We start from the raw sequence: 14,361 nt of genomic DNA, 5'->3' as shown, positions 1-14,361 counted from the left end.
TTTTCTCAATTTAGTAGTTTAATTGATTTGACAATTCTGTCAGTTGCTCCCTAGCAAAACATGACCAACTGATACATTTATATTAAAGAGATATTCTCTTCTTTTATTTCAATTACTTAACATACATAAATTTAAAAATACAGCTCTTCACACCCTTCTTTTACACCAGTGCAGATGGATTAGTCCCTTTTCATGCAGTTTATAGCGCTTGCATTATTTTTCAAACTGAACTGTGGTCTGTACATCACATTTTAAGGCTATGTTCACACAGAGTTTTGAAGAGTTTTTTGACGTGGAAACCGCGCCGCAAAACTCATCAAAAACGGGCCTAAAATGTCTCCCATTGATTTCAATGGCAGGCGGGGGCGGTTTTACGCCTCTGACCTCCCATTGACATCAATGGGAGGCAGAGAAAGCGTAATTCGCGGCGTTTTATGCCCGCGGTGCTCAACGGCCACGGGTGAAAAAAGCTGCGAAAATCGGCGTGCAGGGTGAGGAAAATCTGCCTCAAACTTTCAAGCGGAATTTTGAGGCAGAAATTCCGCCTGCAAAAAAACTCTGTGTGAACATAGCTTTATGGTGTTTTTTTCCCTCTATACATCTAAAAAAAATCTCCATCATGTGACACCTCAACCATCTGTATTATAGCCTTACAGGCTCATGAGCTAATACATTCAATTCACTGAGAAAGAATGTTTAAAGGGGTTTTCTGGGGCCCCATTGAAGACATAGTAAGGGCAGGACCAAGGAGGTAATAGAATTTATTGTATATGGCTATATACTCTAGTAAATCAGATGGCAGAGTGAGCCAAAGTTTGGTAATTATACAGATTTGGGCAGTTTTCAACTTTGCTGCACTGTTTTAATTTTTGCAAAAGTGACAACATAAAGAGCAACCACATCAGTTGTGTTTTTTTTGTTAAATTTAGTTTCTCCAAAAATACCAATATCTCTAAGTAAAGCATAATTACCCAACTTTAGCTGTTGCTCTAACTGCTGGTGTATTTACCAATTTTTACTTTTCGGGTGTAAATTCTCTAAAAAAAACATTAAAAAAAATAAAATAAAACAGGGCCTTTCTTAAGTCAAGCCTTACATAAAATGCTGTATATATTTAAAAATTATCACTATATGGGGAAGATAATTATCATTATTTGTAGGGTCAATTTTATTCATCTACACCAGGGGTCTCAAGCACGCGGGACACAGAGCCGTTAGTACAGACTCTGCTTCGGGACTCTGGAAATCCCCGACATCGCTGTCCACATATGGACAGCAATGTCTAGGGCTTCCCCAGAGCCGGATTCCTATGCAGAGTGGTAGTATCGGCTCTGCTCGGGAACTCTGTGGAATTCCCTGACGTCGCTGTCCATATATGGACAGTGTTGTCAGGGTCTTCCCCAGAGCGGAGTCCCGGGCAGAGCGCTAGTATAGGCTCTGCTCCGGGACTCTGTGGAATCTTCGGACATCGCTGTCCACATATGGACAGCGATGTCTGGGGCTTCCCCAGAGCTGGAGTCCCGGGCAGAGCGCTAGTATGGGCTCTGCTCTGGGACTCTGGGGAAGCCTCCAATATCGCTGTCCATACATTGACAGTGATGTCAGGGTCTTCCCCAGAGCAGGAGTTCCAGTGATGTCAGGAGCACAGCTGGAGTCCCAGGAAGAAGCTACTAGCACTCTACACCGGAACAACAGCTCTAGGGTTGCCCCTGACATCCATGTCCATATATGGACAGTGATGTCAGGAGCAGAGCTGGAATCCCAGGCAGAGTGCTAGAAGCGGCTATGCTCCGGGACTCCAGCTATGGGCAAGCCCCTGACATCACGGTACATATATGGACACTCATGTTAATGGCTTCCCCAGAGTTCTGGTGCAGAGCCTATACTAGTGCTCTGCTCCGGGACCCCGGCTCTGGGGTTGCTCATGATATCACATTCCGGTCCAGGAGGATCCCCTGAGGTCGCTGTGTATGGACAATGACGTCAGGGGCTCCAACAGTAGAGGAATCCCAAGCCAAAGCATCAGCAACGCTCTGGCTAGGGATTCCACTCCTAGAAGGAGCCCCAATGGCACTATCTCCTTGGGATGTGTGGCATTATCTGCGGAGGCAACTGTGGCAGCATCTGCGGAGGCCACTGTGGCAGCATCTACGGAGGGCACTGTGGCAGCATCTACGGAGGGCACTGTGGCAGCCTCTACGAAGGGCACTGTGGCAGCATCTACAGACGGCACTGTGGCAGCATCTACAGAGGGCACTGTGGCAGCATCTACAGAGTGCACTGTGGCAGTATGTACAGAGGACACTGTGGCATTATCTAGGGTTGTGTTGCATTATCTACAGAGGGCACTGTGGCATTATTTGCAGAAGGCACTGTGGCAGCATCCACAGAGGGCACTGTGGCAGCATCCACAGTGGGCACTGTGGCACTATCCACAGTGGGCACTGTGGCACTATCTAAAAAGGGGCTGCCCAATCTTGACATGTGTGTCTGCCAAACGCTGCCAACTGAGCCGCCGGACTGCATTTAGCGACACTTAAACTGGAAAACCGGATTGTTGAAATAAACACGTGGAGAAATATCTCAAATTTTAAACCTAGCGGTATTATTATAGTAATGTAATATTATTATTATTGTAATATAGTGTTATATTAGATCAAATAAGTTGATTAACAATAAATTTGTATTGTATCAAATTTGAAGTAAATGCGACCCGTCAACTTCCCATTTTTTCTATATTTGGCCCACTTACCCGGCCGAGTTTGAGACACCTGATCTACACTAAAAGAAAAGAAGAAAGCAAATGAGTAAAATTATTTTCTCTATATACTGTCCATTTTTCCCTGGATAAGGCTTAACCCTTTCAGGACCAAGGTCATTTTGGCCCTTGAGGACCAGCCCCATTTTTTCAAATCTGACGTGTCATTTTATGTGGTAATAACTCTGGAATGCTTTTGCATATCCAAGCCATTCTGAGATTGTTTTCTCGTGACATATTGTACTTTATGCTAGTGGAAAAATTTGGTCAATAAATTCATTGCTTATTTGTGAAAAACACTAACACTATGTGCAAAAATTATGATTTTTCTAATTTTAAATGTATCTACCTGTAAAACAGTTAGTAATACCACAAAAAAATGTTGCTAATTAGCATCGCCCATATGTCTACTTTATATTTGCATAGTTTTTTGATTATTTAATTTTTTCCAGGACATTACAAAGTTTAGAACTTTTCAAAAGACTGTTTTTCAAGGACCCGTTCAGTTCTGAAGTGGCTTTGAGGGCCTTCTGTACTAGAAAGATCCAATAAATCACCCCATTTTAAAAACTGCACCCCTCAAAGTATTCAAAACAGCATTCAGAAAGTGTGTTTTAACCATTTAGGCGTCTTACAGGAATTAAAGGAATGTAGAGGTGAAATTTACAAATTTCATTTTTTTTTTGGCGAAATTCATTTGTAATAAAAAAAAATCTGTAACACAGAAGGTTTTACCAGAGAAACGGAGCTCAATATTTATTGCCCAGATTCTGCAGTTTTTAGAAATATCCCACATGTGGCTCTAGTGTGGTAATGGACTGAAGCACCGGCCTCAGAAGCAAAGGAACACAGAGGATTTTGGGGCCTTCTTTTTTTTTTTAGAATATATTTTAGGCACCATGTCAGGTTTGAAGAGGTCTTGTGGTGCCAAAACAGTGGAAACTCCCCAAAATTGACATGGTTTTGGAAACTACACACCTCAAGGAATTTATCTAGGGGTATAGTTAGCATCTTGACCCCACAGTTCTTTTGCTATATTTATTGGAGTTTGTTTGTGAAAATGAAAATCAATTTTTTCTGAAAAAATATAAAAAAAAGTATTGAAAAAAATATTCATTTTTACAAGGAATAAAGAATAAAAAGCACCCCAAAACTTGTAAAGCTTCTCCCGATTACGGAAATACCCCATATGTGGTAGTAAACTGTTTGGACCCACGGCAGAGCTCAGAAGGGAGGGAGCGCCATTTGGCTTTTGGAGCGCAGATGTTGCTTGGTAGTAGTTCGGTTTGGAGTTTTGCTGGTATTTCAGTTTATAATATGGGGGCATATGTAATCTGTGCGGAGAACATCAGGGCATAATAAGAGGGTATAATAACGGGGTAAATAAATAATGATTCATAGATATGTGGCCAGTGTCTCATTGATAAATGGTGCCGGATGTTATCCGCTTTTGGAACGCTCTACACAATTTCTGTCGCTATATTTCTGAGCGCCAGAACTTTTTTATTTTTTCTCCACCGGAGCTGTGCGAGGGCTTATTTATTCCATTACAATCTGTAGTTTTCATTTGTACAATTTTAGGGTACATCACTTTTTCGTTGATTTTTTTTGGCAAGTAACAAAAAAAAAACAACATACATTTTGACAGTATTCACCGTGCGCTATAAATTACATTTTACTTTATTCTGCGGGTCAATACGATTACGGCGATACCATATGTATATAGTTTTTTTTTATGTTTTGTGGAGTTTGCGCAATAAAATAACTTTTCTATAAAATTATTTATTTTTTGTGTCACCATATTCTGAGAGCTATAATTTTTTTATTTTTCAGTAAAAAAAAGCTGTGTAAGGGCTTGTTTTTTGCAGGATCGATTGTAGTTTTTATTGGTACTGTTTTGGGGTACATGTGACTTTTTGATCACTTTTAATTCTATATTTTGGGAGGGGTGATCATTTTTTCCCTATAATAAAATACTTATTATAGGAAAAAAGCATTTTTTGTTTTTACACTTTTCTAAAACATTTTTATTACTTTTTTTTTTTTTTACTTTTAGACCTGCAGCACTGATAGCTGGTATAATACATTACACTACCTAGGTAGTGTAACGTGTTATAAACTGTCAGTGTGACGCTGAGAGTCACACTGATAGGAAGCCTATGAGGTCCTCATAGGCTTCCATGCATGGCAGACCCGGAGGTCGATGGCAGCACCCGCAATCAGTCCCCGGGAAAGTTTGTTGTAGCAACAAACTTTCCAGTTTGTTGCTACAACAAACTTTCCCTGCGATCACATGATCGGGACTTGAACCAATCAGGTCCCGATCATGTCTCCGGGACGAGAGGCCTGGGTTTACAGCGCGAGCCGGGTGTCAGCACTACTTTGAGACGCCCGGATCGCGCTTTTAACACCCACTGTGAATTCACGTCGGCGCTGCACAGAGCCCAGCAAGCACCGACGTGAATGTACTGTGGGCGGTCGGGAAACAGTTAAAAATGGTGATCATATTCTCTGTAGACGAACCAATCAGTTTGGCTGTCAGAGAACAGGGTGCTGGGGAGCCTCGGACGCGGACACCACCGGCGTCAGAGCGATCTCCCCAGCGCTATGAGGGCAGAAGGAGAGGTCTGCAGATTCACGTCCTATCTGCACGGGGTATATGCGAATAGGACGTGAATCTACAGATTGTCGGCATGAAAGGTTTAAAGGGGTTTTCCCATGAGAGACATTTATGGCATTTCCACAGGATATGTCATAAATGTCAGATAGATGAAGGTCACACCTCTGGAACCCTACCTATCTCTAGAACGGGTCCCCCTAAAACCCGTACTAGCTTTTTCTGCTCTCTCTGCCTCCCGAACACTTCCTGGTTGTATGGTCGGGAGTTACGGAAACAGCGTAGCACGTAGCTAGTGCAACTACTATTCAGTTCTATGGGACTTCCGGAAATAGCGTAGCTCAGCAAGCTACGCGGTTTTCGTAACTCCCGACCATATAACCTTTTTCATGGTCGAAATTCGCCTCATTCAGCCGCAAAACAGAGCGGCAGAACGGGGTTTAGGGGGGCACGTTCTGGAGATATTTATATCCTTTAGATATGTCAAATGTCTCTCATGGGAAAACCCCTTTAAAACTATGAACACAAATTTACTGTGGTTCAATACAAAAAAAAAAAAAAAGATCCATCTGTTCCACAAAAAAAGAAAAATAATCCAGACATGTATATAAAACATAAATTGACAAACGACCAGTTAAAACAATGCATACAGAATTGACAAAGCATATTGTTCTTTTCTAGGAAAACTTTTATTGCATTAACATCTTTTTTTTTTTTTGAGAATGGAAGCATATATTGTACAGAGCTAAATGATACAGCCTTCACATTTTACCAGAAAACAAAAACATAATTTAGTCTGTCACAACCTAGTGAATTGTTTCTAAGACTTGGGAAGCCCAGTTATGGAGGCCTTTATAATATCCAGCATGGAATCCAAACCATCAGGATCTCTAAAAACTAAAATGTAAAAAAAATACATATGGTGCAATGTAAAGCCAAAAAATCATAAAAAATTATATTCTGCAAATAATTATGAATGGAATGTGTTCTGAATATACATGTAAATATCTATAGCTGTACACGAGATAAAAATGAATCTGAAGTGTGTGCTGCAGTACAGATATGCACAGCCTTCTAATCTCTGCTTCTATACTAGATATACTCAAATTGGATATGATGTCAGGCTGTTAAGCAAAGATAGAGGTGCAATGTGGGAAAATAAATTAATCTGCTGACAGGTTCATTTAGATTGCACATTTGGATCGGTTTCACATGAGCCGAATAGCTGCACATTTTTTACTTACAATCACAAGTCTAATGCCCCAAAATAAGAGCATCATAGGGATCCATGATGCTGTTAGTTCAGGTCAAGAGACCCTTGGTCGGGCTGGAACTTGGGGCCGTAATGGGGATGACCAGTATTACGCTTGTGTGAAAACAGCCCTAGGCAGGGTCTACAAATTACCTTTGAACCCTATTAGATCCGGAGAGTAAACAAGGATACAGGTATATTAATATGGGCCAGAAGTGTTACACAACTACAACAACATAAAAACTGTGGCAAAACCATGTGATAAACATGTGCAATTTTACGGAAGTTTTGCCAATGTTTTTTTCTCTTCTTAGTGAAGCAGTTCAAGGAAAAGCTTTTACAACTGCATCATGCCTTATGGTCCTTATCGGGACCATTAACTGAAATAAAACATCCGGTCAAAATGCCAAAAAAGTGTTCAAAATGCAACATTAGGGTCAGTTCACAAAGAGTTTCTTGGCGCTGATTTTGATGCGGAAACCGCGTCAAAATAAGCGCCAAAAAACTTCCAATCGCCTCCCAGTGATTTCATTTTTTGCCTGCAATGCTCAAAGGCCGCAGGAAAAAAAACTTTGCCAAAAACCGCGGCAAGAGAATGTCGGCAGTCGAAATCTAGCTCAAAATTCCTAAAGGAATAAGGAGGCAGATTTTTTTATGCCTGCAAAGTACTCTGTGTGAACAGGGCCTTATTAACTGCTCCATGTATATATGTAGTAAATGTAATTAGGACTTTTTTTTATACTAGAGATATAATGGATTGCAGGCATTTTCATTTCTGCAGTCAACTAAAAGAAGTTCCATGGTTCAGTACTTATTGGTATAGAAATATACGATGGACTATGGAGTCTTCATAAGCTATAATAGATATACACCTCATAGAGGAACCCCAATATGTGAAATTCCTATTTATTCAATTAACAACTTTTTTGTCCTTGTAAGTGACCGTAACCAAAGCCTAATATTCCTATGATATTTATAATAAGGGTGACCATTAAATGCATGCCCCATGAAGTCTTTGTATAACAATATCAGGGTTCAATTGGTCAAAGTCTAACAATTATATCTTTGGAAGTTTAGCTTCAAAGATTTGCAAAACGGCAACAAACCAAATTCCTTACATTTAAATTGAAAAAAAGAAAAAAAACACAAACACAAAATCAACACTAGACTACAGAAATTTATAACAAAGATCAGACAGAAAAAAATAAAGACACACAAAATTTATATTACATAAATCAGGGACAAGAAATACCAGAAGCAATAGAAAATCTAAGTGCATGACCATATAAAACAGAACAAAAAGGGTTACTGATGCAAAAGTACAAAAAGGAGCTTTTAAAATACTTTTTGTACAACGAGCCACATTTTCTATAGTGTTTTGTATGTTATTACATCATGGGAATTGTTTTAACAACATCATTTACCGTTACAAAACTTGTAAAATTGAACAGCATTACTATAGAGATCAATGATCGTAATAGCATGTGATCTTATTGTAAAGACCATATGCCATGTTTCTGATCTATAATAAAAGATGTGATAAAGGGGTTATCCGGGAAGTGAATTTTTTTTTTTTGGTAAGGGCTGCAAATCAAATAAATAACCCAAAAAAGGAATACTTACTCCCTGGCGATCCATCACTGAGGCTTCAGCGGCACTCCCAGTGGTTGTTTAGATGCACACAGAATGTAACAGCTGCAGCAAAATCACAGGGCTCAGCGGAGCTCTGTGGTGACAGAAATACAACATATGGCTGCTGAGCCCTCTGACTGCAATGGTCACAGGCTACGTGCATGTAAATAACCACTGGGGGTGCCGGCGTGGAGCCTCAGCGCTGGATCGCCTGGGGTAAGTATTGCTTTTTTTGGTTTATTTATTTCATTTAAAGCCCCTACTAAAAAAAATTCACTTCCCAGATAACCCCTGGCTCATGCAAGTTGTATATTTAGTGCCAAGTACAGGATCAGATCCCAGTCATGAGTAACCAGAAAAGCCTTTAGGAAACTATGTTCGATTACAAATCAGAGACTGTGATTCCCATTCTTGGCACCAAATATGACTGGGACACAGACTCACATTACGGCTGTGTGCACGATGCCTAAAACTATGCTCACATGGCATATTTTTAGGCGTAATTCAGCTTGTAAAACGCACCGAAATACACTTGAAATACCCCAGCAAAGAGATTCCTATTGATTTCAAAGGGAAATGCGCTATGTAGTTCATACGAGGCGTATTTTTGCGCCGCTGAATTAAAGTACGCAATGTAAAAAACACACTGAAAAAAAAAAGGAGTGACATTTTTATTCTTGAACCATTTTCCAAGCTGATCTTTCCCAATGAAGTCTTTCCCATGGACAACTCAAAAAAACGCTCCGAAAGCACGCCTATAAATTAAAAAATGCTTTGAAAATACGCTTGTAAACGTCTGGATTTCAGAGGATGATTTCTCTTGACATCAGCCTTGTATTTTTCAGCCTGTAAAATATGATGTGTGAACTTAGCCTAAGAAAATGTTTCTCTTACTGACGTACTTCTTTGAAATCCAATGTGATAAAGGCTATGAGTGCACAATTCCAGAAGTTATCATTATTATAAAATTTGCAGTTAATGCCAAAATCCAGTTTCGATCAGTTCTGGAAATCTAAAATTAAAATGTCCTGAATCTGGAGGTCATCTGCTGTTTTCTACTAGGCCGCAGCTGAAGCCTAAGCTGCCCATGATAATGAAGTAGCACTTAAAGTGACATTTGGGAGTGGGTATTTAAAATACTCCATCTTCAGTGGTTGAAAGTTGAAGCATTCTCTATTAAAAAAAACAACTCATGGGTAGCTCATGGCAGCGCTGCTCAGTTACTAGGAGCAGAAGACTGAGCAGATAACCAGCTATGAGACTCTTCAGATTAAAAATAGCTATGTATATTATCGTTTTTGCGTCCTGTAGGTTGTACATTTTATTTGATGTTTTTTTTTTTTTTTCAATTCTACAAGGATTCATTTCCGCCTCTCATTTTTTAAATTTTTACTAACCCGTTCAGAGTTTAGGTCACATGACTGCGTGCTCTAATGTCTTGAATAAAAGGTCTACACACATGTAAATGTTTTGATGCCAAGGTTATAAATTAGATTAGAGTTTGTTGTGAAGGTGGAAAATTAGATTATAGGATTAATGTGAACCTGTCACGTTGAAATAATAGTCCAATCTGCAGGCAGAGCGTTATAAAGCAGGAGGAGCTGAGCATATTGACATCGTTTTGTGGGAACATATTCAGTATAACTTGTAATTTATTCATCTAAACCTCTGCTCTTTCTGTGCTTAGGAGTCCGTTAGACGGTCCTACTCAGTGATTGACAGCCTTCGCTGTATAAGTGTGCATGCAGAGATAGCTGTCAATCACTGAATAGGACCACCCACTGGACTCCTAAACATAGAAAGAGCAGACGTTTGGATCCATAAATTACAAATTATACTTAGTTTTTTTTTAGCAAAATTATATATAAATCTGCTCTGCTCCGCTCCTCTTGCTCTATAACATGCTGCCTGAAGTTTGGACTGCATTTTCATCATGACAGGTTACCTTTTTAAGTCCAAAAAGTTGGGCTGTATGGGATTAAAATATTACCATTTTGGAATATACTCACCTCACTGCTTTACCACTGTTCCTGCATTGTCGGTCTGCTTGGTTCATATCCACTTTCTGCTAACAAATCTATATGAAGAAATGTTACTGTGACAGGAAAGGTATGCTTGTCATCACAGACGGGCGGCGACTGAGCAGAACAAAGCATGTAAATGGTGCTATATTGATAAATTAAGTGTATTGTAAAGTTTATTACTTCAATATTTTAAGCCCACACAGCGCAACTTTAAGAAAACCCTTTTAAAATTCCTCTCAATCCTGTCACAGGGAGAAGATGATAGAAATAACAGCGAGCAGTTTATATGCCATATGGCATACTTGTATATAAAGTAAACACTTCATAGAATAGTACTTAGAATAATACATTTTCAATTAACCCTGCCCCCACAACTGTGAAATGCGGAATCTAACTCAGGCGGGTGCTATGAAAAACCTTGAAGGAGAAAACATTTCCGACATGAGCAGTTTATGGTTTTCTCACAGGAGAATGAATATGCAATGGTTTAATTCTATGTTTCTGAGTTATAAAAATGGCTGAGAACCTTCAAAATCCATGATAATACTACAAATGATAAAGTCAGTGATAATAGATTTGTCTTCATCTTCAACGGATACAGATTTTCTGGGAGTTGCAAACCTCACCAAATTCAAGTTTTCCTCAGAAATGATGCATCCTAATGACTAGGCCCAAAACAAGTTAGTGGTTACTTGGCACAATCAGCTATGGCAAATGATGGCAGATGAAATCAAGTCAGGCTGGTTAGCAGAGCTGGAAGTATTAAAGAGCCAAGGAAAGACAATCATTCTGTTATTGTGAAGAAAGCAGAGAAACATAAGACAAATAATGAACGAAGAGTTCCAGAAAACAGGAGCAAACAAAACTGCTGTATGTTGGCGGGTTCTCAGTAGTAACTCTCGGCCATTTCAAAAATAGAATATGTTGTATTTTTCTGAAACATTCAATGTCAAGCTGGTAAATGGAAGTAATGCGGTGTCTTTCTGTGCGGCAAAGCTGGCACAGAATTCCTCAGACCACATACTGATAAGGATCTGCTTTTCCCTGGTCTGGTTTGGCGAGAGGACTAAGCCATGCTATTGAGAACGGATGGCCAAATACTGCCTTCAGGTTCATCCATTTTGTTTTTTTAGCCCATCTTCTCTCTTCCTTTTTCAACTGTTCTATTCCCTGAAAACAGAAAGATCACAAACTTTCAATTAAGATGGAAGGCTATGGCTCGATTTTGCAGGACAATATAAAAGGATATAAATGAATTTATAGTTGTCCTGCGGAAATGGGTGTACGAGACATTTAGAGCTCCAAAACAATAGTACAGGAAATGGATGAATTGTATCTAATCTCTCAAAATTCTGTTTCCTCATAAAATATATAGCACAAAAATTTTGGCCACCAACACCACAGAGCAGTTACAAAAACATACGATTAAAAGGATTATAGATTTAGCATAGAGAAGAGAAATGTTAAAGAAAGCATCAAACAGAACAAGGTCATGTGCACGAGTCTTCTATAGCAATCTCACTATGAATACCATACAGAATCATTGTAGCAATAGAGAACAAAATCTAAGCACAAATTATATGTCATCACGACGGCATGGGTTCAATTAAGGTCCGGGAGCCAAGTATGAACCTACACCAATTTATTGATATACTTCTGTTATCAGAAGCTTTGATCAGTGACGGTAAGGACATCGAGACCCCAACAAACCGCTAGAATGAAGAGGCTGTGGCGCCCTGCTGAGCATTGTGCCTCTGCTGCTCTCATCAGCTTTTATCAGTACATTGCCTGTACTCAAGGAGCACGCAAACCACCAATGATCAACAACATATGACAAAACAACAGTGGCCCTTGTACATGTTCCAAAATTTCATTACCTGTAAAGTTGGAGCCTGACAACTATTTTTGATTATACTTTGCACATAGCTTGAGCATTGCATAGTACTGTACAAAATATGTGATGAACAACGGTCAACCCTAAGTAGCAGGAAGACTAGAAGGTTGCTGTATAAGGTAGCAGCACCCCATACGAAAGCTGGGACAGATAAAAGTTTAGTGGAAAAAACGCTGCCATCATCTGTGATAGTTAAGAAGCCAAAATAACAATGTGTAAAAGCTTATCTGCTAGATATTAGAGGATATTTAACAAGAATAAACCCGTACATTTAATAGGGGGAGGCTTGTATGAACATTAGGTGCAGGTACCAGTGGTGCCCAAAACTGGAGGAAGCAGGCAAAAGGGAAAGACTGTAAATCTCAACAAACTAGCGCCTGAGGTAAGTTATATTCTGGGGGCTGAATGAGCAACAAATCTTTGAAAATAACATTGTGGGGGTTTTAAGGCCAGCTCATCACTTTGTGAGCAATGATATTGTAGAGGGCTAGGAGAAAGGCTCAACTTGTAAGTAATATTGTGGAAGCCATTTCTGTAACTAATATTGTAGGTTGCTGGCAATGGTAAAACTAGGAACTAATGTAGAAAACGAAGGCCTCATGCACTCGACCATAGCTGTGTGCACGGTCAGCCCGAGAATTGTCTCCGCGGGCCACAATCACGGACCACGCACACACAAAATTACATTGAGTTTAATGAGCCCGGACAGTAAATGCGGCCAGTAAAATGGCATGTCTTTTTTATTTCGTGGTGCGGGCTCCAGGCAATCTACGGACTGTGGAAACCACGGTCGTGTGCATTGGCCTATATGATATAATGTGCCCTATACTTGCATGGGGCCATATTGTAGCAGTGAATAAGAGTACCATAAGGTAACTAACTATTAATGGAGCAGTTCTGACTACACAGATTTTCTGTGTACAGTTACCCCAATAATGCAGTCAGTCAGTTGGGGAGAGATGCCCTGGATGTTGTTAAAAACACAACTGCTGTTAAGGATCTGCCAGGCACAGCTTCTGTATCCACGCCCATAGGTAATCAGTCTGCACCTGCTTCTATGTCTGTGAGACTGACTCCATCTTCCACCACTCAGGATGGCAGGCTTAGGAGTGGGAGAGCCTATCACAGCCTGGCCAGACGGAGCTAGCTCCCGCCCTCTGTCTATTTATACCTGCCTTTCCTGTTCCTCCTTGCTCGTGATTCTTCTCGTTTTGTTTCCTGGCCCTGCTGCAGCTTCTTGAACCATTTGACCCTGCTTCATATTGACCCTGGCTTACTGACTACTCTCCTGCTCTGCGTTTGGTACCTCGTACACTCCTGGTTTGACCTGGCTCGTTCACCACTCTTGTTGCTCACGGTGTTGCCGTGGGCAACTGCCCCTTTTCCCTTGCTTCTGTGTACCCTTATCTGTTTGTCTGTCGGGCACTTATTAAGCGTAGGGACCGTCGCCCAGTTGTACCCCGTCCCCTAGGGCGGGTCGTTGCAAGTAGGCAGGGACTGAGTGGCGGGTAGATTAGGGCTCACTTGTCTGTTTTCTTACCCCTGTCATTACAACTGCACAAAGATAACGGAGGGGTACAGACTACACTTAGGGGTGCAAAGAAAGACAACAAAATGATATTTACTAGCTGGGGAGATCCACTGGAGAAAACATAGAATGAGATAAAGCACCATAGACACGTTACATGTATAGAACATATGTTTTTTTATGTAATAAAAACTGCAGCAATAAACATCATACACCACAATACAATTTCTGGGCTTGAAAAAACATGAAAGGGGGACCTTATGAAATGTTCTAAACGTGGCACATAACGAAGGATAAATAAATCAGAATACTTTTTCACTATTTTGTAGTATGTAAATATTATATATGTTTCTTAAGAAAAATACCTTTCTATCCATTCCTCTTAACCCCTTCGTGACCAGCCTATTTTAGGCCTAAATGACCAAGCTATAATTTAAGTTTTTCCATCGTCTCATTCAAAGAGATTTTAATAGGACCAATTTGGAGTACATAGAATTTATTGATTAACTTTTGTTAACTTTGGGGGGGGGGGGATAAAAAAAAAAACAGCAATTTCACCAACACTTTTTTGCGTCCTAAGTTTACGCCGTTTACTGTGTGGTATAAATAACACAATAACTTTATTCAACGGGTTGTTAAAGTGTAGCTAAACGTTT

The 14,361-nt window shown here is 40.1% G+C and overlaps 1 protein-coding gene across 2 annotated transcripts in view; it reads right to left on the bottom strand.

The window, feature by feature from the left end:
• Positions 1–14,361, bottom strand: part of ZDHHC3 (zDHHC palmitoyltransferase 3) — a 50,007-nt gene that overhangs the window by 1,456 nt on the left and 34,190 nt on the right. The window contains exon 7 of one of the 2 annotated variants that reach the window (XM_075827074.1): positions 10,431–11,453. The exons of the other annotated variant lie outside the window; for it this stretch is intronic. Coding sequence (XP_075683189.1) covers positions 11,295–11,453 — 159 coding nt within the window. The 3' untranslated portion in view covers positions 10,431–11,294. Of the gene's footprint in view, positions 1–10,430; positions 11,454–14,361 lie in introns of those variants that run through there. 2 annotated transcript variants of the gene reach the window in all.

Source organism: Rhinoderma darwinii, chromosome 5 (assembly GCF_050947455.1).
Source record: "Rhinoderma darwinii isolate aRhiDar2 chromosome 5, aRhiDar2.hap1, whole genome shotgun sequence".
In the NCBI taxonomy this organism is placed as follows: Eukaryota; Metazoa; Chordata; class Amphibia; order Anura; family Rhinodermatidae; genus Rhinoderma; species Rhinoderma darwinii.
The sequence above is the reverse complement of the archived record's forward strand: the minus strand, read 5'-3'. Positions and strand labels throughout refer to the sequence as shown.